The 26630-nt window shown below is 41.7% G+C and overlaps 1 protein-coding gene and 1 non-coding gene across 2 annotated transcripts in view; both read right to left on the reverse strand.

Annotated features, from left to right (window-relative positions):
- Nucleotides 1-26630, reverse strand: part of PID1 (phosphotyrosine interaction domain containing 1) — a 225836-nt gene that overhangs the window by 103193 nt on the left and 96013 nt on the right. The window contains exon 2 of the mRNA XM_004773417.3: nt 19229-19375. Coding sequence (XP_004773474.3) covers nt 19229-19375 — 147 coding nt within the window. The remainder of the gene's footprint in view (nt 1-19228; nt 19376-26630) is intronic.
- LOC123391706 lies at nt 9979-10081 on the reverse strand. Its single transcript, XR_006606401.1, has one exon. It is a non-coding gene; the product is annotated as a U6 spliceosomal RNA (small nuclear RNA).

The following is a 26630-nucleotide window of genomic DNA, read 5'->3' on the forward strand; positions in this document are numbered from 1 at the left end:
GGCCAATGGCCTGATGGCAACCCCAGGAGAGATCCTGATGCAGAGACAGTCAGCTGAGCTGCACTCAGATTACCAATCCACAGAAACTGTAAGATAATAAATGACTGCGGCCATAGCTACTAATTTGGGGGTAATTTTTATGCAGCAATAGATAACTAGTGTAAAAGAGTTATCCGAGGGGGGGGGAAACCATTTTTTTCAACTTAAAAGAGTTTTCTGATGTTTCACGGATCAATAAAGAAAATTGTTTCAGAAATTTAATATTCCTTCCTCTTGGACTTAGCCATATATTAATGCCCCCGAAACAAAATTCCCATATGAAAATAGCTTTATTCTGTCTCTTTTTGTGAATAAAGGCTAACAGATTATTTACCTTCCATTAAAAAATCAATAAGGAACCGGCCCTTTCTCTCTCTGATTTAAATCTATTGGCTGGCTATCCTGACCTTCAGGGACATAAATTGACTAAAGAAACTCTGAGCCCTATTTGACCCCCTGAGAAAATTCAGACAAATATACCCTCAAAATTCTCAGCCCTACCTTAACCCAAACTATCCCCTGCAGCCATGGAGAAGAGCAGTGATGAAAACATTAAGTAGCAGGCTCATAGATCTTATTCCAGAACTTACCACATATCTTTATGTTTCTCTTGTAGAAATGAGCCATACTAAAGTCTCTGCAGGAGAAAAAATCAACTCCCTAAGGCAAGGTATTTCCTACTACTAAGCTTTACTTTGCTCAAAACAGTGGGGAGAAAATGCAAAAGGAAGATGAAGGATTTTTTTTTTTTTTACATTTAAGGGCTTTAATAAATTAAGTTCATGGTCTTTCTTTAATCACAGACTTTTGCATATGTCACCAATTTCAAGTAAAATAAACTACACAAGGCAATGCCCTTTTCTGATTCCTCCTAAGCAGCTGCTCTATTTAATACATTTGCGGAAGTCCCAGGAACAAAAGAGCAGAGAGAATAGAAAAATTTCTGTCAAATATGCTATGCAAATTCGTATGGGGAAGTAGCTTGTGACATATGTGTTTCAATGAAAAGAACTGGGGGGCTTGCATGCAGAAAATAATGCATCACCATTCATTCTTTTATCATTCTTTACCATAAAACACATTTAAGTTAATTTCTAACAGTAAAGATGACATTCATCTCTCTTACCAGAGGACTAAATTAAATCAAGGACACTAAATTCAGTCTGAGGTTTCCAATTAGATGTTAATGGTTTAAATACAATAGCTCCTGAATGAAGGAAGAGGACTGAACAAAGGTTTGAACTCAATATACTGTAAGTTCAATCAATCTTCAAGTGCTGAAAGGCAAAAATAAACACAGTAACAACAAGACAAGCAGACACTTCTCTGTGGGGTTGAATGGAATAGGTACACTTAGGTCAAATGCACCTGCAGCAATTACGCAGGTAATTGAAGCTTATACCCAGCACGGAGTTATGCCTTCTACTGAGAAAGCACTTTGCTAAGCTCACCTATAAATATAGATACATTGAGGCATTACAAGCTGCACTGGCTGTACTCTGCATTTTTCTGTTTGAGAAACCAGAATAAAGCAAGGGAGAAACTTTGCTGGAACACAAGGAAATGTATCAGCTATTCTACATGTAAAGCAGACAAAGTTTTCCTTCGTGCATCAGTCTGGAGGGCCAAATGCAAACAAATTGCGTAGGTTCTCCCTAATGAGAATGCAGGACCTCAGCTAGACTTGAGAAACCACGTGCCTGGAGCAAGACCCACAAGTTCTCAGGGCCCTGGAGGATAACCGACAGCAAACGGTCTTTGCCTCCATTATCAAATCAGAGCTGAAAGCAGCCTCTGCCCTCTTCCCCTGGGCCTCTGGAAGGTGGGAGGAGAAGACATGATGTCCACAACCGCAGGTGTGCAAAGACTCGCACGACTGGTGTGCAAGATTTCTTCTAAAAGACCATCATGCTCATCAACTATTTTTTTAGCTTTGTTCAGGCATAATCGACAAATGAAAATTGTATACATTCAAGGCATAAAATTTGATGCTTTGGTGCGTGTATGCATCATAAAAGGCTCTACACGAGGATGCTAATTAACATAGGTATCACCTCCCGTGGGTTATCTCTCATGCATGTGGTGAGAACACCAAAGAACGGCCCTCCAAGCAAATACCAAGTATACAATATTGTTAACCATCATCACCATGCTACAAGTCAGATCCCCAGGACTTACTCGTTCTGCACAACTGAAACTTTATAACTTTGACCAACATCTCTCCGCTTTCGCCACCCACCCCCAGCCCCTGGCAGCCACCGTTCTGCTCTCTGTTTCAAAATGTGACTGTTTTAGATTCCACAGGTGAGTGAGCTCAGGCGGTCTCTCTTTTTGTGACTGGCTTGTTTGCATAATGTCCTCCGGCTCCATCCACGTTGTCAGAAGCTTCTCAGGATTTCTCAGTCAGTCTTTCTCCTCTATCTGGCCATCCCCAGAACTCAACTGAAATCCCCACTCTTCAAAAAGGGTTCCAAGAGCCTCCTGCGGAGACCACCCCCTCCCCAACCCCCTGACACATCTTCTCAGCCTTCCCTAAAATACCCATTTGACTGCTGAGGGATTGCGGAAGCCAAACAAAAGAGGAAACATGACACCCTCGGCCCCCAGGGTTCTCCATCATGATCTCAGAGTGTCTAACTGTATACACTGATTTCCTTCTCAGAAAAACAAAGGGACTATTTACAGTAGACATTTGTTTCTACTGTTGTGCAGCGTCTATTTCTCCCCCACAACGGTCACAACATATCTGATTTTCCTGTGGGAGCCCGGGTGGGTCTGAGCAGCTCCTCACAGGAGACATGTCCAGGCTAATAAACTCCTCCCTGGGCCACAGAGATGTGTTGGGTCTGTGCAGGTGACCTGAGCCTGTCCATGCAGAGGACCCGTGTGGGGACAGGAATGGAAGCAGGAAGTTGGCAGAAAGGGAGTGAGCAGGGACAACGGGAAAGGATCAGGATCGGAACGAAAAAGGACGGGAGGAAAAAGCACTGAGATTAAAGAGAAGGACCAGGACGGGGAAAAGAAGGGGCAAGGAAACATACAGCTTCCTCACACCAAACCCGGCCTTACAATACATGCATTCTTAATCTTGCTTCAACAACATCGTCACGGCACTTAGCCCATCTTTAGTCAAGCTTAAAGCAAAGAAGGAAAGGGGCGCCTGGGTGGCTCAGTCGGTTTAGCGTCCGGCTCCTGATTTCCGCTCAGGTCGTGATCTCAGTGCTGTGAAGTCGAGTCCTACATCAGGCTCCAAGCTCAGCAGGGGGCCACTTGAGATTCTCTCCCTCTATCCGCCCATCTCTTTCTCTCTCAAAATAAATAAGTAAATTTTTTTTTTTTTTTTTTTGAAGATTTTATTTGACAGACAGAGACCACAAGTAGGCAGAGAGGCAGGCAGAGAGAGAGAGAGGAGGAAGCAGGCTCCCTACAGAGCAGAGTGCCCAATGCGGAGCTTGATCCCAGGACCCTGGGATCATGACCTGAGCTGAAGGCAGAGGCTTTAACCCACCGAGCCACCCAGGTGCCCCATAAATAAATAAATCTTAAAAAGAGAGAGAGAGAGAAGAAAAAAGAAAAGGATATAGTGTCCCAAATGCCACCTTCTTCACAGTGATGATGTAATCATCAGTTAGAAAGTGATGGAGCCTGAAGACAAATGACTGCAGATTAACAAGCTGAGTAAAGAATCTGTTTATCTTTCAAATACAATGAAATAAATTTTACTCCTTTGATAGTATCTAGAACTTTCCATATTTTGTATAATGCTGATCTTCGTATTTTTCCCTTCCAGGAAGCTGTGCTATGACTTACTGAACAAGATATTAAAAAAGAAAATGAAACTCCTAAGTCTAAGTGGGAACCCCCAACGTTGGGAAACTCTTTTCTACTTGCTACAAAGGAACCTTGATTTATAAATGTGGAGTTTGCCCCCGCACTAATGAACCATCTCAGCTATCATGGACGGCTGCTGGTTGCCAATAAATTTCAGAGTCTGGCCAAAGCTGGATGAGCTGCACTTCATTTTGATGTCTTTAGCAGCTACACAAGGGATTATGAATTCTTTTCTTATCTCTTCCACCATACAGGAAGGAGGAGCACTGTCACCAGAGGACTGGTCCACAAATGATGAAAGAGACATGAGAATTCTGCTTTTCCATCCACTTGTTAACAGGATCATCCAGTCTGACAGGTCTTGGCTTTCTTACCTACCAGGAGTCCAAGAGAGGAATCTGGATCTAGATATCTGACACCAGCCCATCACTTCGTCTGCCCAGAACAATGAGGCAGACGTCAACGAATGACCTTGGCATGCTTTTCCACATATCAGGGGGCAGCCTCGATGTCTGCAGCATCATAGACAAGGTTCTCTTTTTCCAGAATAAGCTATCGACACCCCAGTAGGTATGCGATAGAATCGCCTTGGCTGGGGATACAATACACTAGAATTTCTATGCACGGTTATTTTTATCTTCAAAAATATGAAATAAATTCAGCACGAATATAGAGATGGACACCAGCACCAGCTGGTCCACATATCAGATGTGGAGCTAGAAGTCTCCTACAGGTGAGAATTCTGTGGTGAAAAGGAGAGGAGCCTAGATGGCTCAGCTGGTTAAGCATCTGCCTTTGGCTCAGGTCGTGATCCCAGGGTCCTGGGATTGAGGCCAGTGTTGGGCTTCCCGCTCAGCTGGGGTGTCTGGTTCTCCCTCTCCCTCTGCCCTCCTCCTCCCCCCTGCTCTTGCTCCTGATTTCTCTCTCATTCTCTCTCAAATAGATAAATAAAATATTTTTAAAAAGAGAGAGAGAGAATGAAAAAGAGAAGAACTTGATGAGGACACCTCACTCACATGATCTCTCGGGTCATTATAGCTCATATTTGCCCATCTCAGTGGATTTATAAGTCCTATTATCTAGTTTTAACAAAAACCCAGCTGAGGTTCCTGCACACAAATGGCAGATTTTAGATATAAAAAGAATGCACCATAAGCAGACAACAAGAAAACGACAGAGCTGATACACACTCCTGCCCTCTCCTCTTGGTACATCATCTTTTCCATCTCATTCTGGGGTGAAACTGATGATCTCATTGGATCCAACAAGATTAGCTGAAAACCCTGACATCATCAAAGCCATGTGAGATTTGGTTTGACATCACTATTACTAAAGAAGAGCCTTGCCTAAGTTAATAGTAATCATCGCAATGAAGAGAGATATACGATACCATGTATTTCAGATTTAGCTCATTCTCCTAAGATTTCCATTCTGTATCTTTTTAAAAATACACATCATGTGTGAGTAACAAGTACATAGATTTAACCTATATATTCATAAATTTATAGAGATCATTAATGAATATTTATTTTGTTTAAACATATGATTTTAAAAAGAAAAACTGGGTAAAGTCCATAGCAGTGGATTTTAGTGAGTGAATAAACTAATGAGTGAATAAACTAATTGTTTCTTTGTTACAATGGTCTCCAAATTCCTTCCTTTGGCTCTTTTTCTCAATGACTGTAGCATACATATGACAGAATGACTTCTCTTCCTCCCCACTCTCTTTGCTGAGACGTGACTCTTAAAAAGGAGAAATGAAATCAGATTCTATTGGCATAAGAATGACAGATGCAGCAGGTTTTTGCCATAGAAAAGAGTTCATTTTTGTCATAAAGTTTGTCTTACAGAAGATTTATGTGCAGGGCCCTAAAGCCCTCTGGAGCTCCCTGCTCCTAAGTCAAATGCTCCTGAAGGGCCTGGACTCTTGGGAGAGTGTAGATGGGGATGCAAGGGAGGGACAAAGAATAAAAGGGCTTTTGGAAACTTCTGGAATGAGAATAAGCAGGAGAGGACAGAGGAGAGAGGTTTTTATACATAACCGAGATGGGCTCTGAATGAGCTAGTGAGCTAACCAAGCAGAAAAGCAAACATGTGTTTTGTACCATCCCATGAAGAGACTATCAGTAATGTCTTTGTGATGATGAACGTCTTTTCTGCCCTAACGAGTATTATGGGATAGCCAGATGGTGACATGTAAAAATTCCAGCACTACTCATAAGTGACAAGACACAAGTTTTAAAGAGAATGCATTTACCCATCAACGTGGGGAGAAACTAATTTCGGTTGGATCTTTAGTTCACAAAGTAGCTTTCCTGTGTCCCAGGATGATATACTTTATTTATCCCCATTACTTCCTGAGCAAATTAATTTTTAATTCCTGGATATGGTTTATGAAGATGGCTGGTGACTCATAAACGCCCATGTGACTAATGTCTCATTTAGAGATCTCAGTATGCACAGAAGCCCTGACATCATTTCTCTTGCCAAGAAATGAAGGTGTCATATTTTCAGGAAAAACAAAGAAATGAACAGCCAGCACACCAAGGAACACATCTGCACCTGTTGTCACAGTGGTTTTTATCATTTATTCGCTAGGTAATCAGGGGTTGAAATACTCAGAGATGCAATAAGAAATATCTATACAAATTTAAGAGCATAGTTTATGACCTTTTTTTATGATCTGGCTTATTTATTACCACTTTCACATCTATCTCTTTTGCTACCATGATATCTGTAGTTTATTGACCTTACCATTCAAACAAAGGGGAGCTATATCTGAATAGCAATGGTATTTTATTGACACAGCTCTACTCTTGTGAAAAGCTGTAAGTAATTCATGAATATTTCTCTCAACTTGAAAGTAAGTTAAGGATCACTGTTTACATCTTAGATGAAGATATAAAACAAGAGAAGTTCAAACCACTATTAGCAATGAAAGGACCAAACAACTGAGAGGGTAAAGATGGCAAGTTGACCTTAGACATCCATGTCTTCTCCAAACCCTGCTAAACTGTCATAATGAACATTTTTAAGTTAGAAGCACAAAAGGACAAAAATGAATGACAGAAGAGAAACAACTTATTAGAGCTTCCAACAGAGATCTGGAAACTTTAGGAAACCCAGTGAGTCTACACAGACACATGCTCCAAACCAGGTATTATAAAACTGCTATACCATGAAACTATGTATCTATGTATGTATCATGTAACTATGAAACTCATATATCATGTTTCTTATTTCTCAAATGGTTCCACAACTGAGAAGGAAAGTAGAAATTTTATTTAAAATTTACTTAAAATTTTACTCAGTACAAAATACTAAGAAATAAGAGTGTCCAAGTTGAAAAGATACACAATTTCCCAACTAAAGGAATGAGGGGGGTAGAATTCACATCAAGGCACCTAGTCATGAAATTTCAGAGCACAAAGAACATAAAGATAATCCCCAAACTTTTCAGAGAGTAGAGAGGGAAGAAAGTCACATGTAAAGGAACATCACTATCTGGATCAAATGGGATCAGATCCCTCAAGAGCAGAGGGTATAGTAGAGATCAATGAACACCACTTCCATAGCTTTAAGTAGAAATTATTTCCAATCTTCATTTCTATACCCAAACTTTCAAAAAGTGCGGCTAGAATAAAGAAATTTCAGACATACAAGGCACACGATTTTTACTTCTTGAACGCATGCTCCAGCATAACAAAGAAGGAAATCAAAAGGAGAGGAAGCTATCAGAGGAATATCCACCTCAAGGGAGAGAAGTCCCCAAGTCACAGCAATGAGAAGGACCTAATGGCCAGTAATCTGTCAGGTTACTGATACTGATTACTGAGCACAACAGACTCTGAAAGAAGCTCAGGAGAATGTGATAAAGAATATGCTATCTCCACAAGTGAGTGGTTATGCTACACATGGATGGGTATATGCCAAATCAGAAAGTACATTTGAGGAAAATTAAGTATAAGTATTTATAAAATAATGTCAAATCTAAAAATAGTAAGACTATGGATTCAAAAAATATTGTGCAAGAAAGGAAATAAAATCATGGTGTCTTGATCCACTCTTCAGTTATCACACAGATAGTAACTAAAATTTCAGAAGTAACTATGTTAGGAATATGGAGGAAGGCAAGTGGGTAGAGTTATTATGGAGCTAAACCTTTACCAAACTAGCCAAAAGAGAGTAACTAAAATGGTAATAGTATAGCATTTGAAATAGGAAGACAAGCATAAGAAGAAACAGCTAAAATAATTACAGTTGGAACAGGACTGGGGTGTGAGAGAGATGCAGGGGACACGTAAACAGTTTATGTTTCATTTTTCATTACTATTTGATAGAGGTTTTTTGGTGTTGTTTTGTTTTGTTTTGTTTTGTTTATTGGTAAATCCCTGCGGGTATTCCTTTGATATAGTTTTAAAACTTAAGACAGAAAAAAAAAATCACTTGCAAAGAAAGTCTAGGCTTATATGAGGTTATATTCAGTCTATATCTCCTGATGTTTCCATATTTAATGAATAGTTTCCATTTAACAAACAATAAATTAAACCAGTCCTTCCAGTAGCAGATAGATGCACCCATGATGTAATATGAAAATTCCTTTAGTGTAAAAAGTAGATAGAACACTGAAAAAAAAATTACTTGACCAAAAATATGCAGAAAATATAAACTTGAAAATGTCTCTTAAACGTTACCTTCTTACATTTACGCACCAGATTTTAGCTTTAAGTCACCTTAACCTTGTAACCATTTCAAGCAAGCTGTACAGTCTCTGCTGGAACCATAAAGTATATTATTAATGAGTTTTTACCAACTTAATTGGTTTTCTGTGTGGTGTTTCTATAGGTTGGCCCACAAATGAAGTCTACCACAGAGGAACTATATTTTATCCAAGGAATTAATCCAGGAAAAGTTGTAAAATAATTAACATATTTCCCAAATAAATGAACCCTAAATCCAGATAATGATTCAACTAAATTTTCAGAACTAAACCAACAAATTGTTTCAAAGACAAATGATCTAAACAGGAAGTCATGAGGGGAAAATAATTTCGTAATGAGAAAGTTCGCACAGACACACACATTATACTCATGATATTTTCCATATCATTTTCAAAATTATCCTTAAAGCTTTACTGAGGGAGGGGAGGCAAAACATTATTCCCCTTCCCTGTGGTAGAACTGTGGAATTTTTTACAAACGTGTTCATCTACTTTTTTTTTTTAATGTTATGTTAGTCACCACGCAGTATGTCATTAGTCTTTGATGTAGTGTTCCAAGATTCATTGCTTGCATATTACACCCAGTGCTCCATGCAGTACATGCCCTCCTTATATGCAGGTGGAGTCCCACAACCAGGTGGGATTTATCCCTGGGATACAAGGGTGGTTCAACATTCGCAAATCAATCAATGTGATAGAACAAATTAATAAGAGAAGAGAGAAAAACCACCCGGTCCTCTCAATTGATGCAGAAAAAGCATTTGACAAAATATAGCATCCTTTCCTGATTAAAACTCTTCAGAGTATAGGGACAGAGGGAACACTCCTCAATTTCAAACATACTCATCTAACATGTCAACTATAAACTGTCAGGACTTAAACCTGTGATTCCATTCAAAATTTTATAACAGCTCTTCCTTTTCAGAAATTTTGATAAAGTAAAATAAAACAACAAAAAAATTTGGCTCAACATAGGATCAAGATACTTTCACAGACCAATGCTCCTCATTTTTCTGTATTTTAAAATGGCTTTTTGAATTCCAATGAAAGCATTTTCTTGGGCTTAAGAAATAACATAACCTAGGGGCGCCTGGGTGGCTCAGTGGGTTAAGCCGCTGCCTTCGGCTCAGGTCATGATCTCAGGGTCCTGGGATCGAGTCCTGCATCGGGCTCTCTGCTCAGCAGGGAGCTTGCTTCCTCCTCTCTCTCTGCCTGCCTCTCTGCCTACTTGTACTCTCTTTCTGTCAAATAAATAAATAAATAAAATCTTAAAAAAAAAAAAAAAAGAAATAACATAACCTAAACAACTGATTAACTGGGACCGTTACATTTCTTTTTGCTTAGGAATTTTGGCATCTCTAGAATTCCTCTTTTTTTTTTTTTTTTTTTTTAATATGGAAAGCTTCAAGAATTTGTGTGTCATCCTTGCGCAGGGGCCATGCTAACCTTCTCTGAATTGTTCCAATTTTAGTATATTTGCTGCTGAAGCAAGCACTAGAGTCCCTCATTTATAAAGAAACTATCTGTAATGGGCCAAGTAAGACCACCCTAAAATAGTAAGTCCTCTTCCCTGGAAGGTGACATATTACCTTATAAGGAAAAGGGTCTTTGCTGATTTGATTAAAAATCTTAAGCTGGGGAGACTATTCTGGATTATCACAGGGGCACAAAATCCAACCACAAGTGGGACTCCTGGGTGGCTCAGTGGGTTAAGCTCATGACCCGCCTTCAGCTCAGGTCATGATCTCAGGGTCCTGGGATGGAGCCCCGCATCGGGCTCTCTGCTCAGCAGGGAGCCTGCTTCCCCCATCTCTTTCTCTGCCTGCCTCTCTACTTGTGATCTCTGTCCATCAAATACATAAATAAAATCTTAAATAAATAAACAAACAAATAAATAAATCCAACCACAAGTTTCCTTACAAGAGAAAGGCAAAGGGGGGTAGAAATGGGTAGAAGAGGAGGGGGTAGTGTGATTACACAGGCAGACACTGCAGTGATATGGTCACAAGACAAGGGCTGCCTGCAGCACCATAAACTTCAAGAGGCAAGGAGCCGATTTTCTTCTACCACCTCCAGAGAAGCTCCTGGACACCTGACTCTTGCCAGGGATACCTATCTTGGACTTCTGGCTCCTAAATGTATGGAGAATAAATTTCCATTTTAACCACTGAGGTTACCACTAAGCAGCCTGCAGCATCATCCCTGCAAATACATTTGAGTAGGTTCACAATTATTAGACTGGACACACCAGACCCATACGATACCGACCATGTCGCAAGCTAAACAGGAAAATGTCACTTTCCCTGAAGCTATGGAAATTCTGATTTGGGTGAAGAGAAGAAACAAAAGTCTAAGTCAGGGTGACTTAGAAGAAGCTGTTTTCCAAAAGGATCCAACTAGAATGGAGTTTCTTTATGTAAACTTTCGTCCAAAGAAATATTTCCTCTTTAAAATGTATTATTAAAAACAAATTACCAATGTAGTATTTATTCATTGTTGACAAGAAAATGCAAAAAAGAAAAAAAAATCACAAGTTTAACCCATAATCCTGCTATTCAGGGATCACTTCAGCTCATATTTCAGTATTTCACAAAAATAAAATCCTACTAGCATTTTGCAACCAGGTTTTTATTTCATTTAATATGTGATGAACATTTTCCACACCAGTATAATTTCCACAACATAATTTTTAATGACTGCATGTTTTCCATAGTGCTGTGGAGCCAAAATATTATAATATCTCTTCTAGGCACTTAGATTATTTTCCCATTTTTCACTAATGAATCTTTGCTGATCTCCCAAGAGTTTCTGAAGACAAGAAGTAAAATAGACAGTGACATTTGGAGATGCAGGAAGACAGAGTCTTTGACATGAGTCCAAAGGTTAAGCTTTAAAGCCATAACTGGTTCCCTAAAGTGCCCATTTTTCAGGCATAGCCCTCAGTGTAGGGCACCAGGAAACAAATAGTTTGAAGGTGTCAAAGATCCCCAGAGAATACCTCAATGAGGCCAACAGCTCTACTGCCGCCACTGCAGGGTAGAGCGACCCCATAAAGAAGCCTACCATCCCATTCAACAAGCACTTAGGCAAAAGGATGATCTATACTTTAAACACGTCGATCGGCTGAAGTGAAAGCAATCCCTCATATGAAAAGATGTTAGTCATCAAATAACAAAAGAGAGCTCATGAAGGGTGAAAAGCTTTGCTGAAGCCACCACAGCTGTCAGTGGTGACCAAAGGACAAAATTCAAAGTCCTAAGTGGAGGCTCGCAGCCAAAAAGTTTACAACCACAAAGTATCCTCCCATGCTAGGCACCACAGCTTTGGCATAAGCAGTGTATATGTCAAAATATATACAAAGACCATTCCAGAACAACATACGAGGGCTTCAGCCATCCCAGAGTGGTTTCCATTTTCTCCCCTCAACACTTCCGAGACCGGAACAGGGTGGTCAGGAGAGTGGGCACCATGTGTAGGATGAAATGACAGGAATAAGACAGAGGACAGTTTCAGTGTCTGGTGGGAAGGACCCTCCTTGGGTTCTCATAATGTTCCTTTTCTTGTGATTCTCCTTTCTGTGGTCCTCAAACATTAGAAGTGGGTACACACGTCCATGTGTAAGTGGGTGTGCCTACCTCGCTCCTTCCTCTTCTCGCAGCCCCAATATCCTTGAGGGACAAGACCTCTATGAAATTCTACCTCCATATCACAAGGTATCACTGGTGGTCTCATAGAAACTTCAAATTTCATAAGCTTGAACTCATGACTTCTGAAATCCCACTTCTATCTCTCTACCTTGAAGAAATGGGTTGCCCAATTAGAAACCTGGAACAAAAGCCTGAAAAGGGAGGCTCGAGATTTCTTCGATGAATGAGAACATTCCCCCAAACCTCACCCACCAGGAAGATGAAAGCCCCTCGGTGCAGAAGGCCAAACCACTGCTAGCTGATGGTCACTCAGGACTGTCTACACGGGGCCCTAGAGAGTAGCCGATTCTCAAACTGAGGCTTATCTCATCTGTGCCAGAATATCTCCCGTATATATTCAAGGAGCGGAGCTGGGCTGTAACACAGAAGGAAAGTACACCTCCCCTCCTCCCATCCCCCCACCACTCTGCAACCTGAGGCTTTGCATTTGTTTCTACTGCCACTGCTCTTCCTACAGAAGGTATTTGTCCGCCCTTAGGTCGTTAAGCTTTATTTTTTTTTTTTTTTTTTTTGGAGTGGACACCTTTGCTGCCTCTCTAGCATCTCCTTCCCTCTTCCCTCCGGTTGGAATTTGCTGACTCCAAAGCAAATACATTTCAATGACTTAAGTCAATTCCAGTTACATTTTCTGTTATTTCAACCCAAAGGATCCCAAACCATTGTCTACCTTTGTGCCCCTACTACCATCTGGGAAATCCTGAGAGCCCGCAGTGTATTCCTGCAGATGAAGAAAGAAATGAGAGAAGCAAGTTTAGGAGGAAGGGAGGAAGGGGGAAATTGACGAAGAGTAAGAACTGCAGAAAAATAAAAGCTTGTCTCTGAAACAACAGATGTTAGCTCACACCGACTTTGACCTTTCGAGTCAATGTGCTTTGCTTTGTTTACAGGGAAGTCTGAGAAAGAATAAAGAGAAAATGGATTAGAATTAGACACCATTTACTCCAAATCTAGAGATTTACACTTTGGTTTGAACCAAAAGGTTTAAAGGGCGGATGAGGACTCCATGCTTGACTCTTCACTTCATATGTTATTAGTCTTTATTTTATTTGTATTCTGTCTCATATCGAAAGCAGAAATGGATTTTGCAAGGAGAGAGTCTGCACAGTTAGCAGAACTGGACTCATGCCATGCCCAAATCACCTACACCAAGAAAAGGCCGCAAAATGCATTCGATGAGGATGACGACACGGTATAATCAATGTTTCTCCCTCATGTGAGTGGGTAAAAGCAGGGACCTTTGGCTAAAATGAAAAAAATAAAAATAAAAAACATGACTACATAAGCTGATCCAATAAGCACAAAAATATGTGTGAAATAGCTACATGTGATGCTAATTTTAAATACATTGAAATTCAAGTAAGAGCCCTCATCCTAAGTAGGGCTGCTGGAATTCACTTTTAAGACCGGCCATCCTACATGGGGGTAAAATGGTAGGATCTGAAGACAGCCTGCAAAGCCTTCATTCAGCTCAGGAACCTCTCCATCTCGTGCAACTGGGATTCAGCTGCTATCCTTCCTGAGAGCTAGTGACTACTGCAATTCTGAATGCACGAACCTCAAGAAGAGTAATAGGAAAATCATCCTGCTGTATGAATCACAAGTCCCTTCTTGAGAATTAGATTGTTTGATGGCTTCTGCCCTCACAAGGGGAACAGACAGTGAGCGTCTTAGATGGGACTTCACATGATGTAAAACCAGGTCGCCTCTCTTGGGGGAAGGAGAGATTTGGAAGATGGGACATTCTGTAGGAGAGGAAGTCTAGGTGAGGCCCTGGTGGGGCCCGAGATGAAGCATGAGGGGACAGAGGCAACTTGATGCCCACCAACCTGCAGAATGAACACAAGGGCCCTTTCATCCTGAGAGATGAGAGAACCAGGAATGGGGGAGAGGGTGGGGTGCGGGAAGAAATATTATATGCTCAGTTAGCACTCTTCTCTAGCAACTCCCAAAGCCTGTCTGGTGGTCGAGAAGAGCCAGACCTGGAGACCTGGAGACCAATCTCAGGACGCTAGCTGTCCCCAGCTGAGCAGGTGCAGAGGAGAGACAGCCAGGTAAACCAGAGCCACGGCAGGCAGACTCAGATCCAAACAGGAGACCTATATCAGCAACTGCCAATTTTCCTGCCTTTCCTTCTTGCTTCTTTCCCCTCTTGTCTTCCCAGGTATGTGTCCTCCATGTCATCTTTGTCTTCAACTCATCAGCATATTTATACTCAAACTACCACCATTCACAAACTTTGTGAATGTTTTAAATGAAAGATAAATGTTACAGCATGTGTTAGATCCCAATTATGTGTCAGCATCTTTGTTCCAGCGTTGCTACTATTTATTTTGGTTCTAAATTATAAATGCCGTAAAGCTGGGGACTATCTCTGTGGAACAGAACATGGGCATCTAGGAGCTCAATGGACATTTCGGGTTTCATTTCCTATGCATGTTTTATAAGGAATGTGACTTTTCATTATGGACTCTCTCTCTCTCTCTGTTTTTCAAAAACCAAATTGGAAAGCCTGAGAGGTATATTAGGGGTAAAATTATTTGATAATTTTATTTATTTATTTATTTTCAGTGTTCCAAAATTCCTTGTTTACAATACTTTTAGTGCATGATCCCCAATCATTTCTGGGTTTTGTGAACCAAAACACATTCTAGTTCCATCCAAGACAAAATTTGAGTCCAATTGAATCAAGTAAATTTGAGCCTTGGACCTTTAGATGAGAGAATGCCTGAGATACAGTGATCTTAGTTCTAGCTGAACAAAGACGAAGAAACTGAGGCTCGCAGAAGCAAAATGACTTGCTACAATCACATGACAGAGCCAGTTTTAAGAACTATCTTAGGACACACATGGGAGTCACTCGAGGTCATGAGGAGGGGCTGGAATCTGATGGGGAGGAGCAGAGGCTACGGAGACAGACTGATAAAGTTCAAATGCAGGCTTTGCCAGTTACTCTCTGGATAATCTGGTACAGGAAAGAACCTCTCTATGCCTCAACTAACTCACCTGTGAAATGGGGCCAGAGATGGCCTTTGAACCACTGGATGGTCATGAGGACCCAGTGTTTCTATACCATGAAAAGGGCAAGGAGAGTGCTTAAAGCATTCCTAAACATCAGCTCTTCATCATCACCATCATTTCTGTATTATTAGTATTTTATCACTAATTATTATTATCATCAACATTACCACCATTTCACAAAGTCTTTGAGAACTATGGCAATTAGGCCCAGAATTAAGTCAAGTCAATGAAGAACAGCGCCCCCTGTAGGACAAGGTGGCACTTATAGGCGCTGTAGGTAGAGGGCACATGGGATGCACAAATTACCCAGCCCAGTTCTTTCTTGGACGTCAGCCTCCTGGTCAGCTACGGCAAACCCATTCTAGTTCCATCCTCCACGGCCCTGGCCGATCTCCCGCCTCCCCAGGTGTGACTCCACTTAGGTCACTTACGTGGCTCTTCTCACACATCACTCTGCAGCTCAAGTCCTCAAGCTCCAGGCACCGCCTGGGCCCCACGATCGTGTAAATTGCAATCTAGTTTTTAAGTGCAGGTTCTTTTCTGCCTGCTAAGCTGAGTGCCTGCATCAAAATCTCTGGAAAGAAGGTCCGGAAACCTGCCCCCTAGGGTTTTCTGATACACACAGGAGTTTCAGCAGCCCTGGAGATTTATGGATTCAGGCGCTCGTCTATTCCTTGGACTTGCCTACAAATTGCATTACCTGCAACGTCTGCCTTGATGCCTCTCTCCACAATTCCATGTACACAGAAGGTCTGCCCTGACTATGAATTAGATAAATGTTTGCTAACAAGTCAAAGCCACCTAGGATTCTGTGGTGCAAGGCAGGAGAAGCCAGGTAAGATCAACCATGGTTGTTGCTGCTGCAAAATCAGAAACAGCATCGGATACTCTGAAAATCTCCAACAAGAGCACGGGCAGGGGCGTCCTAATGGTATGCACTGGGTTTTGCAGTGAAATAACTCCACTCCAGGAAAAAAAAAAAAAAAAAGGGAAAAAAAAAAAAACGTGGCAGCAGTAGAGGAAAACACACACAAAGACCCAGCTGCCCACAACATGAATAGCCTGGCAGGGCAACCCCATCAGGACCCACAGAGAATACAGATCAGAGGGAAAGGCGAAATTTGACATGAACCTGAGCCTCGATGGTACTAACCATAACCCACTTTCAACTCCCTTTTCCTTTACTCTGTTCCCTCCTGACTCTCTCCCTCCCCCAAACCCACAGTTATGCAGGCAGGACTAGAAAGCTGTTAAGGGAAAAAGACCTAGCAGTGTGTGCAGATGAAGGGTCCTGGCCTGCCGGCCGCAGCTGGGCCTGGGCTACATTGTGCTCAGTATTCCTGGCAGGCGTGAGCCCGAGAGAGAGCTCCTCCTTCTGCAGCTGGCATTTTGTGAACCAAGTTACTCCTGAGAATCAGAGAGGAAGCACTGCATTTTGTTTCTGTGGATGGTGGGGGGACCAAATGGAGAGGTCAGGTCATTCTAAACAGAAATGTCAAGGCTCAAACATGGAACTTTTTTGTTGTTTATCGAAAGAATGTGACTCTGAACACAAACATGAGATTGTCATTGAGAATTAAAGAATGTAACTCCAGTGCGTTTAAGTTAAAATATCACTGTATAAAGGGCATTATAGTATACAAGTTGAAGAAGGATACAATTGGATGTTTTCTTCCTTCAAAGAGAATCTTAAAACTGGAGTTGGCTCAGATCCCTGATTCCAGTTCATGATTATCCACACCTGGAATATCATCTTCAAGGTTTCTAGGGATGGCGAGTTCACAAACTTTCTATAGCCCAGTGGACTGCGTTTTACACCTTGAATGCCAAAGTCCTTCCCTGTGTCCCGGTGAAATCACTGATGATCTCCCTTTGTCTAGCTAGACCCACTGATGCCAGGGCAAACTCACTCTCTTTTGTGTGCTCTTCTGAATTCCTTCTGCTCTTTCCAACATCCTTTTAGAGGTAAAAGAAGCAAACACAACCTAATGCAATACACACAGAAAAATTACTCCATGAATCTCAAACCTTATGCTCCTTTTAAGGAAAACGATAGGTTTTTATTCTCCTAGCAGTATTTCTTTCTCTCTAGCAAATATTCTCTCTCTCTCTCTGTGTGTGTGTCACACACACACACACACACACACACACAATTTCTTCCATATCCCGATTGGATTGCTGGGTCTTTTATTCTGTAACTGCATTTCCCCCCCCCCCCATTTAAACACACTCCACAGCCTTTATCCAACGAACCTCTCCTCCTTTCATTTGTCCCTAATGACTTCATCTTGCTTTTGAGGGACCATTTCCCCCAGTAGGAACAGAATTCAAAAGGACTCTAGGAAATCTCTAAAGTATGTATAACACAATTTGATCTCATATCACTTTCAAATTTAATGAGTATTTTTATAATTCTTTGTATCATCAATTCACCAAAAGCATTGCGCACACGGGGACCGAAGGCCAGCTGCATGGATCCCCTGTCTCCTGTTGGAACAGAGCCTCTGGCAAGTGCTCTCTGGAAGCTGAAAGTTCACCTTAGCGTACTTACCATTTAAAATCACTTTTTTTTCTTTTTTTGATGGAGTCATATAACTAACTCTCTTGCCCAAATCTGACAGTTCCCCACAGTAATTAGAAGAAAGTCAAAACTGTTTGCCACTGCAATGACAAGACTCATCCTATACCCAGACTCTTGCCTGACTGTACCACGGAACACAATTTTCTCAACTTCTGGGTTCTACTGCCCATCCCTCTCCATTACAAAGCGCACACAGACTATCTCCACCTCTGAGAATTAACACTCCCTGTCTCTTCTGCCTGATTCTTCCACAAGTTATTCCTGACTGGTTTTCTCAACAGCCAATGCTTGTTTACCTGTACTCTCTCCTCCCTCTCCCCAGCTAGAAGTTAAACCCTACAAAGATGCTGGTGGGTATTGTTCCCACTGTCCCCAGGGCTGGGTAGACACTGAGCACCCACTGGGTATTTGTGGGATGGATGAACACGTGTGGAATTCTGTGTACACACCCATCACTCAAGATTTCTGTAGGCTCCAATCTGACCATAGCGGTGCAAGAATGGGAGAGGGGATGGAACATTCTGGCAAGAAAGACTTCCCTAACCTAGAAACGCAAGAAGGAGTCTGTCTACAAGATTATAATAGAAACCCACATGCAAACATACATTTCTGTTTTATTTTATTTTCACTACTCATAACAAATTTCTGCCCCTTAATTTTTTACTCCTCAAAAAAAATAGCTAATGACAAAATATGCATAAACTTATTTTCTTTGTTATTCCCGAACTGATTGCTTTATTCATCAATTCATGTAAAAAAGAATATCATGCAAGAAAGAACCCAAAAGCCTACCAAAATTATACATTCCACTTCTAGGTTTTCTTTAATGTCAGCATTACAGTTTACATAGATGAGAAAAAATGTTTTTTAATGGATTCTGAGGCATGGATATCAGTATCAATTCTGAGAGCTGAAGCCAAACAAAAATGCAAAATAACCCCCAACGGAGAAGTACACTGTTGAGAAACTTGTTTTTTATTCTTTAAGATGTGTTTTATTTGGAGTACAAATACAAAGGGAGGAAATATCACTAAGGATAGAACTTTTCTGGGGAGCCCCAAAGTTCCACAGGGTTACAGCAAATATAAGTGAGAAGACTATTTTATTCACACATCCTAGAACTTATGTCTTTACCTAGAAACAGTGGAGAGTGGTTGGATTGCTAAAAATACAGCAGATATGAGTTCATCCCACCGCCACTCAACGAAGCTCATCAGTCATGTTACATTTTCATTCCTTTCAAAAGTCACCACTGGCAAACAAGTGTCCTAAGGCTACATGTCCTTTGGTTTGTCCCACCAAAAGAGTCCCTGCTAGCCACATGCCACATACCTTACAGCCACTGTGAGTCCTGGTCTTCATCAGGGGAGTGGTGGTGCACAGCTCGATGGCCTCGGGCTCATGGAAGATGACTGCTGGTAGGGGCTCCTTTTTCAGTGTCAGGACATTCAGCTTGGACTTCAGCATGGTCTGAAAGTGCTGAGAAGCAAGATAAATACATAAATAAGCAAGCCAACTACAGTTAAAGTTTTTGGCATTATACATAGCACAATTGTACATCAAACCCAGGAGGAAAATCTTTGTTTTATGAACTCTGTTTTATGAGGGGAGGTCAAGAGATACTTCAGAAAATGCAGGAAAAAGACTGTCAGGACAGCACTAATGTGACACTATGGGAGACGGCCAACCCCCACCATGAGACCACGGAAATATAGGGTAGCAGAAGAATCACCTAGGACCTTGCTCTGAGAAGTTCTTTAAAGTGATTTATAGAGATAGAATCCTAGAGATTGCACTGGCCCATTTCAGCCAAATAAGGGAAGATGTTCAGGAGAGAATGTTAAGAGAGCAATTGGGGGGTGGTGGGGGTGGAGTGGGATGCAGTCTAGAGCTAACAGAAAGGAAGACCCAGTGAAAAAGAACACAAGATTCCTGCTCTCCTTCCCCAGTTCTGCCATGCATTGGCTGAAGAAGTTTAGAAATTTCACTACTTCTCAATAGACCATTTCATCTGCTGGACTCTAGGTAAATATCAATTTTATACCCAGCTCCCACTGTCACTGGTTGTAAAATATGCCCAGAATCCAACTACATTTAATCACTGCTGCGTATACACCCAGTCCAGGCCCCATCATTGTTTGGTCTACCATAGCGTCTGGTCCAACCACTTCCAACTTTGTCCCAATGCAGAGTATTATCACAGCGCAGCCAAAGGGAGATTCAATCAATGCATTTGACCCCTTGTTTAAGATCCTCCCAAGCCTTCCCTTCTTCTCGCAGAAAAATTCCAAGTCCCTTTCATGGCTCATGCACCATGCAGGGACCTCTGCTTCTCTAACCTCATCTCCCACCCTTTACCCTCTCACTTGGATCCAGCCACCATGGCCTCTTTATTCTTCTGAGAATAAGGCAAAGACTCATGTGTCTTGGAACCTCTGAACATGCTACTCCTGCCCTAGTAACTGCCTGCCTGGTTTCCTGATCTTCTTGAGGACCTTGATCAAATGTCACCTTATGGGACAGTTCTTCTTGATCAACATTATGTAAAATAGCATATGTGTGCACACATTCACACAGACACGCACAGACGGCTTCATGGGCAAGCAACCTGTTCCGTCGCAACAGTGTCCCATGCTCAGGAAGCTCCACGCTCGCTTTAATGCTCTTGGGTTAAAGTCAAAATCTTGAAATCCCTCATAACTGTACCTTTGAGCTTGCATTTCATAAGCAAAGTCCAATGAGATGGCAGTGTGCATACATGAACAGAGGAAATATACACAGTATGAGCATCTCCTGATGCCTAAAAATTCAATGGGATGCCAAGTGAGCACAAGGTAAAGGTGTTAAGCCTACGGCTCAGTAAGCAGAGCACTGACAGCCCCAAGAGTCCATGCTTAGAAGTAGAACTTGCTTCAAGTGCACAAAGAAGTCAGTTGTATCCTAATTAACATGAGTGCTCAAGGAACTCTAGCATATCCCTTTTATCTGCATGACTTTTCCTGTAGTAGGCAACCACTTATACTAAAAATGACAGCAGGGAAGGAAAGGGACAGGCAGGACAACCACAGCTCCTCCTCCTCCCATCCATCCCTCCTCAGGAATCCTCAAACCAAAGGTAAAGTGTGGGGAGAACGTGCATGTCTTAGAGATGAAAGAAAAACAGAGGAGCTGGGTTCGTAGTGTGTTTCCACTGCTCTGGCAAGCACAACATTGAGACACACCCATGAACTAAGAAATGCAGATCGTGTGACTTCAGTGATTCCACTTCTATATTTGCATTGAAAATGGGCATTGCACAACCTAATGAGGAATGGCAGATTTGTGTTAATAATCTAAATTCTGAATTTTTCTTTGCTTACAACAGATAAAATAGCAAAAGCCAAACAGAAGAAAAAAGAAAATCACTCTGACTATCGCAGAGAGAAATTCAAGGAAGAAAGGAAAAAGTTTTATGTTTCAGTATTTTTGGTGGCAATTTTTTCGACTTTTTGAAGAGAGACACTGCATATTCACTGTGCCCTGCGCCTCACAAATTGTGGGGCCCGATCTGCCCGTGTACATACTTCTCACTGTGTAGTTCCTTCCTCCGCTTTATTATTCTCATCACTACTTATAACCACTACAAAATTATGTATTTTATTTATCTTATTTTCTGTCATCTTCCGTTAGAATACAAATGCCATAAGAGCAGAAACTGTTTCAGTCAGTGAAGGATCCCAAGGGCCTAAAACAGTTTCATGGCTTCACAGAGAATCTACAAGAACTCCCATCTGACCACACTGATTGTCCGTTTTATGGGCCACCTTCACTCAACTAAACATGAATCCAGGAGTTGCTGCGAAGGTACTTTGTAGGTATTATTTTAAGTCCATAATCATTTGAGTGCAGACATATCCTCGATAATCTGGGTGGACTGGAGTCAACCCACTGAGAAGACCTTACCAGGTGAGGTGAGGCTTCCCTGAGGAGGAAGAACTTCTACCTGTGGACGGCAGCTTCAGTCTGTGCCAAGAGTTCCAGCCGACCCTTCCCGACAGCCTGCCCCAGGGATCTCAGACTTGCCTCGCCAGCGTCCACAACAGCATAAGCCAGTTCCCTGCATAAATCTTGCTGCATAAATCTTATGCTGCATAAATCTCACTAGTTCCATCTCTCTGATCCAACCCTGACTCATACTGCTACCTTCTAGGTGATAAAGTTGCCACGCCGGTATTTCTTCAAATAGGAGAAATAGTTACCCTAATATTTCCCTGTGAGTCCTGATTTGTAATTTTTAAAAACAGAGAGGCAAGTTTTCATATGAATCTGGAAGCTTCTGTCTTTGTTCTTAATCGGTTCTCATCCAACACTGGGGGTAACAAAGGTGTCTGAGCGGAGCACCAGACACCTAAGAGTGAGAGGCAAAGCTGGTTGCCCTGGCGGGACAGCAACTGAGGTCATACAATGAAGAGGGTAAAGGGGAGAATGCTCAGAAGACAAGGTGACGAGCAAGTGGGGACACCGTCCCCCATCTGCCATTTTGCTGGAGCTCGATGAGAAGTACATGGCTCAACTCAGCCTGACTCCTGCCACACAGTATGTTCCTAAAGATGGCCCCAGAGGTGACTCTATTGTCATGAAGGCTGGACCACCTCACTGCCCAGAAGCTCTGAGACTGCCCCCTGCCCCCATTGTGGGACCAATGTCACGGCTCTCAGTCCTGTCGTTGAGCACAGAGAGAGACGGGAAGCTGCAGACTGGCACAAACACACACACAGCCGGACAGCCAAGTAAAAGAATGAAAGAAACATTTTAAAAACCCAAAACTGGGGACAGTGTGCCAACTTCAACACACAGTCTGCATAACTCGAGCTACATAACTCTTCAGAGCCTTGGCACCTCCCTCCAGACAAGGTGCGTGCCCCACGTTAGCTCACCGGGCCATCGGGTGCACCTTCCCTGAACACCTGCACTCAGCCAGACACCGTGGCAGACGCAGCTGGAACGGAAATCAAATGTTAGCCTCTGCCTGAAAGGGGTTCTCCCGGTAGCTGGAGACTGGGAAATCAAATGACAGCTGCAAATCGTGTGAGTTTATCAGACTAGCTGAATGGAGATGCTAGGGCAGTATCTGAACGTGAAATTGAGAAATGACTCCTTTAAAAAACAGGGCAGGGCGGTTAGGGCCCCTGGGTGGCTCAGTCGGTTAAGCATCTGCCTTCAGCTCAGGTCATGATCCCAGGGTGCTGGGATTGAGTCCCACGGGTTCTCTCCTCAGGAAGTCTGCTTCTCCCTCTCCCTCTGCTTGCTGCTCTGCCTACTTGTGCTGTCTCTCTCTCTGTCTCTATCAAATGAATAAATAAAATCTTTAAAATTTTTTTTTTAAATTTTTTTTTCTTTAATGGCTTTGTCCTTTTTGCCAACAATCAAAGTGTGAGGGTAAAGAGGGAAATACACTGTGAATTATCTGATGAGTCATTGAGTCTACAATAATATGTCTTCTAATGGAAAATTAACATTTTTATGTAACTCTGAGTGGCTCTTGTAAATCTTCAAGTGGTGGCTTTAGCCATTTGTGATAAAAACACTCTTGTGCCCTCTTCGAGAAAATGCCTCCACTGCTATCTAGCTGCTCTGTGAACTGGGGCTGTCCCTGTCCCCTGACCCTGGGAAGAATATGGGACACAGGCTGACCACCTGAGTACCGCGTGTCCCTGGCTAAAGGCACTGGTTTAGAGGAAACTCAAGACTGGCTGAACAGACTCTTCCAGAAGGGCTTCTTCCAGAAGCGACCAAGTTGCCCACGCCAGGGTGATGTGAGTACAAAGCTGCTGTTGACCTGCTCACCCGCCAAGGTCAGCCTGAGAATGAGATCGCACAGAGACAAAGAGGACCGGGATACGGAGGGTCACCGACTTGACATTGCTGAGCCCTGGACCCAGCCTCATCTGACTCAGATCCATCCACGGATTTACAGAGACTATGAACCAATACATCTCCGTGATGCTTCAGCGAGCTCGGGTTAGGAGTCTGACCCTGGCAACCAAGAGTCTTGCTAACACAAATGACTTCTCGATGAAAAGAAAAATCGTCTGAAACAATAAAATGGAGCCACTAACAAAATTCAAAAAGGACTTCATAAATGTTAAACTGCAGAAGCCAACAGCAACATTGTATTAAAAAGAAAAAAAAAGACAGTGAATCTTGCATTTTGTTACCTGAATAGGTTGAGCCTTAATGATAAAACACCAATAATAATTGAAACGAGGTATTACAGTCCCTAGGTTATCCATGTTTGCAATACAGTCCTCTGAGCTCCGGCCGAAATGAGATGAATTCTAAGTCTCCAGAGATAGCCAAAGGACATATGATGACATCCGTTCAGGTGACAAATTCCCTCGCTGGGTAGCAAAGATGGAGATGGGACAACCAGCTCTATCAGAACTGCAAGGCTTGTACTTCCCAGGTCTTAACTTTCCCATCTGTCAAGTGTAAAGGGCTACGTTATGTCATGTCAAAAAGGGTATTGCTTGTTCTTTGCGTGGGTAGACAAATGCAACGAAGACAATGCAATTTACCATCATGTAGGAGCATTACAAAAAGGCAACAAAAGAGGAATCTAGTAGAGGAGTTTGGAAATGCGATTGCTCCCAAATGAAAGACGCACAGAGTTCCATAAAGAAAATGTGTTATTCATTCTTAAAGGAGGGAAGTGAATAGTGTTGTAGAAAATTAGGGCACTGCCCCGGACACATTAAACAAAGCTCGGCTTTCTGCATTGGGTGCTTTATGTGCAACCCTAAAATAGAGCCTCTAAATCAAGCCCCATTATGCGAATGGGGTAACCGCCATGCCCTGTATAATTTTACAGTTGGCGCTTCCTACTCCTATTCAGACATTAATCTCTGACAGTTCAGCAGGCAAGGATTTACATATTTTACCAATTCAAATCGGGTGGATCTCACCTTTGTATTGACTCTCTATCCAAAATATAAAGCATCTTTTGAAGGCAAATCCCGCTTCCTCTTTTTCTAAGATAACTGGAACACTATCCTCCCTCAAATTAAAGAAAAGGCATTAAGGTTTTAATCCCTGGTTCATCCTTGCATTGTGAAGGCTGGCTAAAATGGTCAGTTTTAACTTGCAAATTACTGATTCAGTAAGGCCTTAATCAAGCTTCAGAAATATTGCAAATGTTCTCCTGAAGAGAATGACAAGGAATCAGTGGGTGAACCAAATAAATGGAGAACTTCAGTTCCCCAAACAAGTGTTAATTTGTACCAGGCGCAAAAAAATCTGTAGGGCTTTCACATTCTGTTGATAACCACACTGCATTTTATTCCTTGGGGGGTATGTAAGAATTAATTAAACTTTGTTGTGGTTTCCTTACATGTTATACCATTTATTTTTTAAAAAAGTAGATTCAAGCCCCAAGCATCAGAAAAGAAACCATTGCAATACTCCACCTTGACTTTCCAGAAGATCTCACTTATCACTTTTAATGAAAAATTCTTAGATTTCTGTTTTTAAATATTTATTCTGGCATTTTTACAAAACAAAACAAAAAGATAACATAAAAGCAAGAAAAAAATACTTTCCTGTTAAAGAAACCACAAATGATCGGCTATACAATTAAGAGCAATCCCATGAATGAGTAAAAGAAAAATTTCACATACATCCAATTTTCACGTGAGTATGTTTTAATACAAAAGATGTTTTTCACTTTTGTCCTTTTTTAAAAGGAAAAGAGAGTTGGAAACTCTCCCCCAAAGTCAGCAAGCATATTCAAAATTGTACTCTTTCACTTTGAAGATTAATTTTTTTTAATGCATTTTATGTCGATCTGGTATTTCAAGAAAAGAAAGACCTACAGCAGTCTGGCATCTTCCTTCTTGCTGCAAAGTGTCCTAGTAGCTGCCTTATTGCAAAAAGTTCCAACTTAATTTTAAAGGCCTACCTCCAGACACTCCTAAATTTAAAAGGTTGTCTGTATCTGTTAAAGTGATCGCTATTATTAAACTAACTGAAAATACTCATGTTCACACACCCGTATTTATTCATGCAGTTTTAATTATGGAAGCGTTTCTTTTGCACATCACAGATTCTCTCAAGAGATTATGTGGGAGAGGCACAAAAATAACTCAATGCCCACAGAGCCCGCAGAAAGCCCTCAAGGCTCGAGAAGAGCTCACTGTGGAGGAGGAAGATTTCAGCACACATACACAGGAGTATAACAGTCGGAAAAGGTGAAGTGGAAATATGGTATTGGTTGTGTACTATCACCCGAATGCAGTAAGTTAAAGGTGTAGGCCAGGGGCGCCTGCGTGGCTTGGTGGGTTAAGCCTCTGCCTTCAGCTCAGGTCATGTTCCCAGGGTCCTGGGATTGACCTCGGTGTGGGGCTCTCTGCTCAGCAGAGAACTTGCTTCTCCCTCTCTCTCTCTGCCACTCCCTCTGCTTATGCTCTCTCTCTCTCTCTATCTGTCAAATAAATGAATAAAATCTTTAAAAATAAATAAATAAATAAAGGTGTATGCTACAAACCATAAAGCAAAGACTGATATAACAAGCCCAAGAGTTAGAAAAGATAAAACAGAATCATAAAAAAAGAAGGCCAAAGGAGATAGAAAAGGTAACAACAATAAAAATCCAGATGAGACAAAGAGAAAATAAATCATAAAGTGAAAGATTTAAAAATCTATAAAATTGATGCCCCTAGTAAAAAAGAAGGCAGATTTAGTGAGATTTTGATGAGGG

The sequence above is a fragment of the Mustela putorius genome, unplaced genomic scaffold (assembly GCF_011764305.1).
Source record: "Mustela putorius furo isolate JIRA1106 unplaced genomic scaffold, ASM1176430v1.1 tig00000275_pilon_pilon_pilon, whole genome shotgun sequence".
In the NCBI taxonomy this organism is placed as follows: Eukaryota; Metazoa; Chordata; class Mammalia; order Carnivora; family Mustelidae; genus Mustela; species Mustela putorius.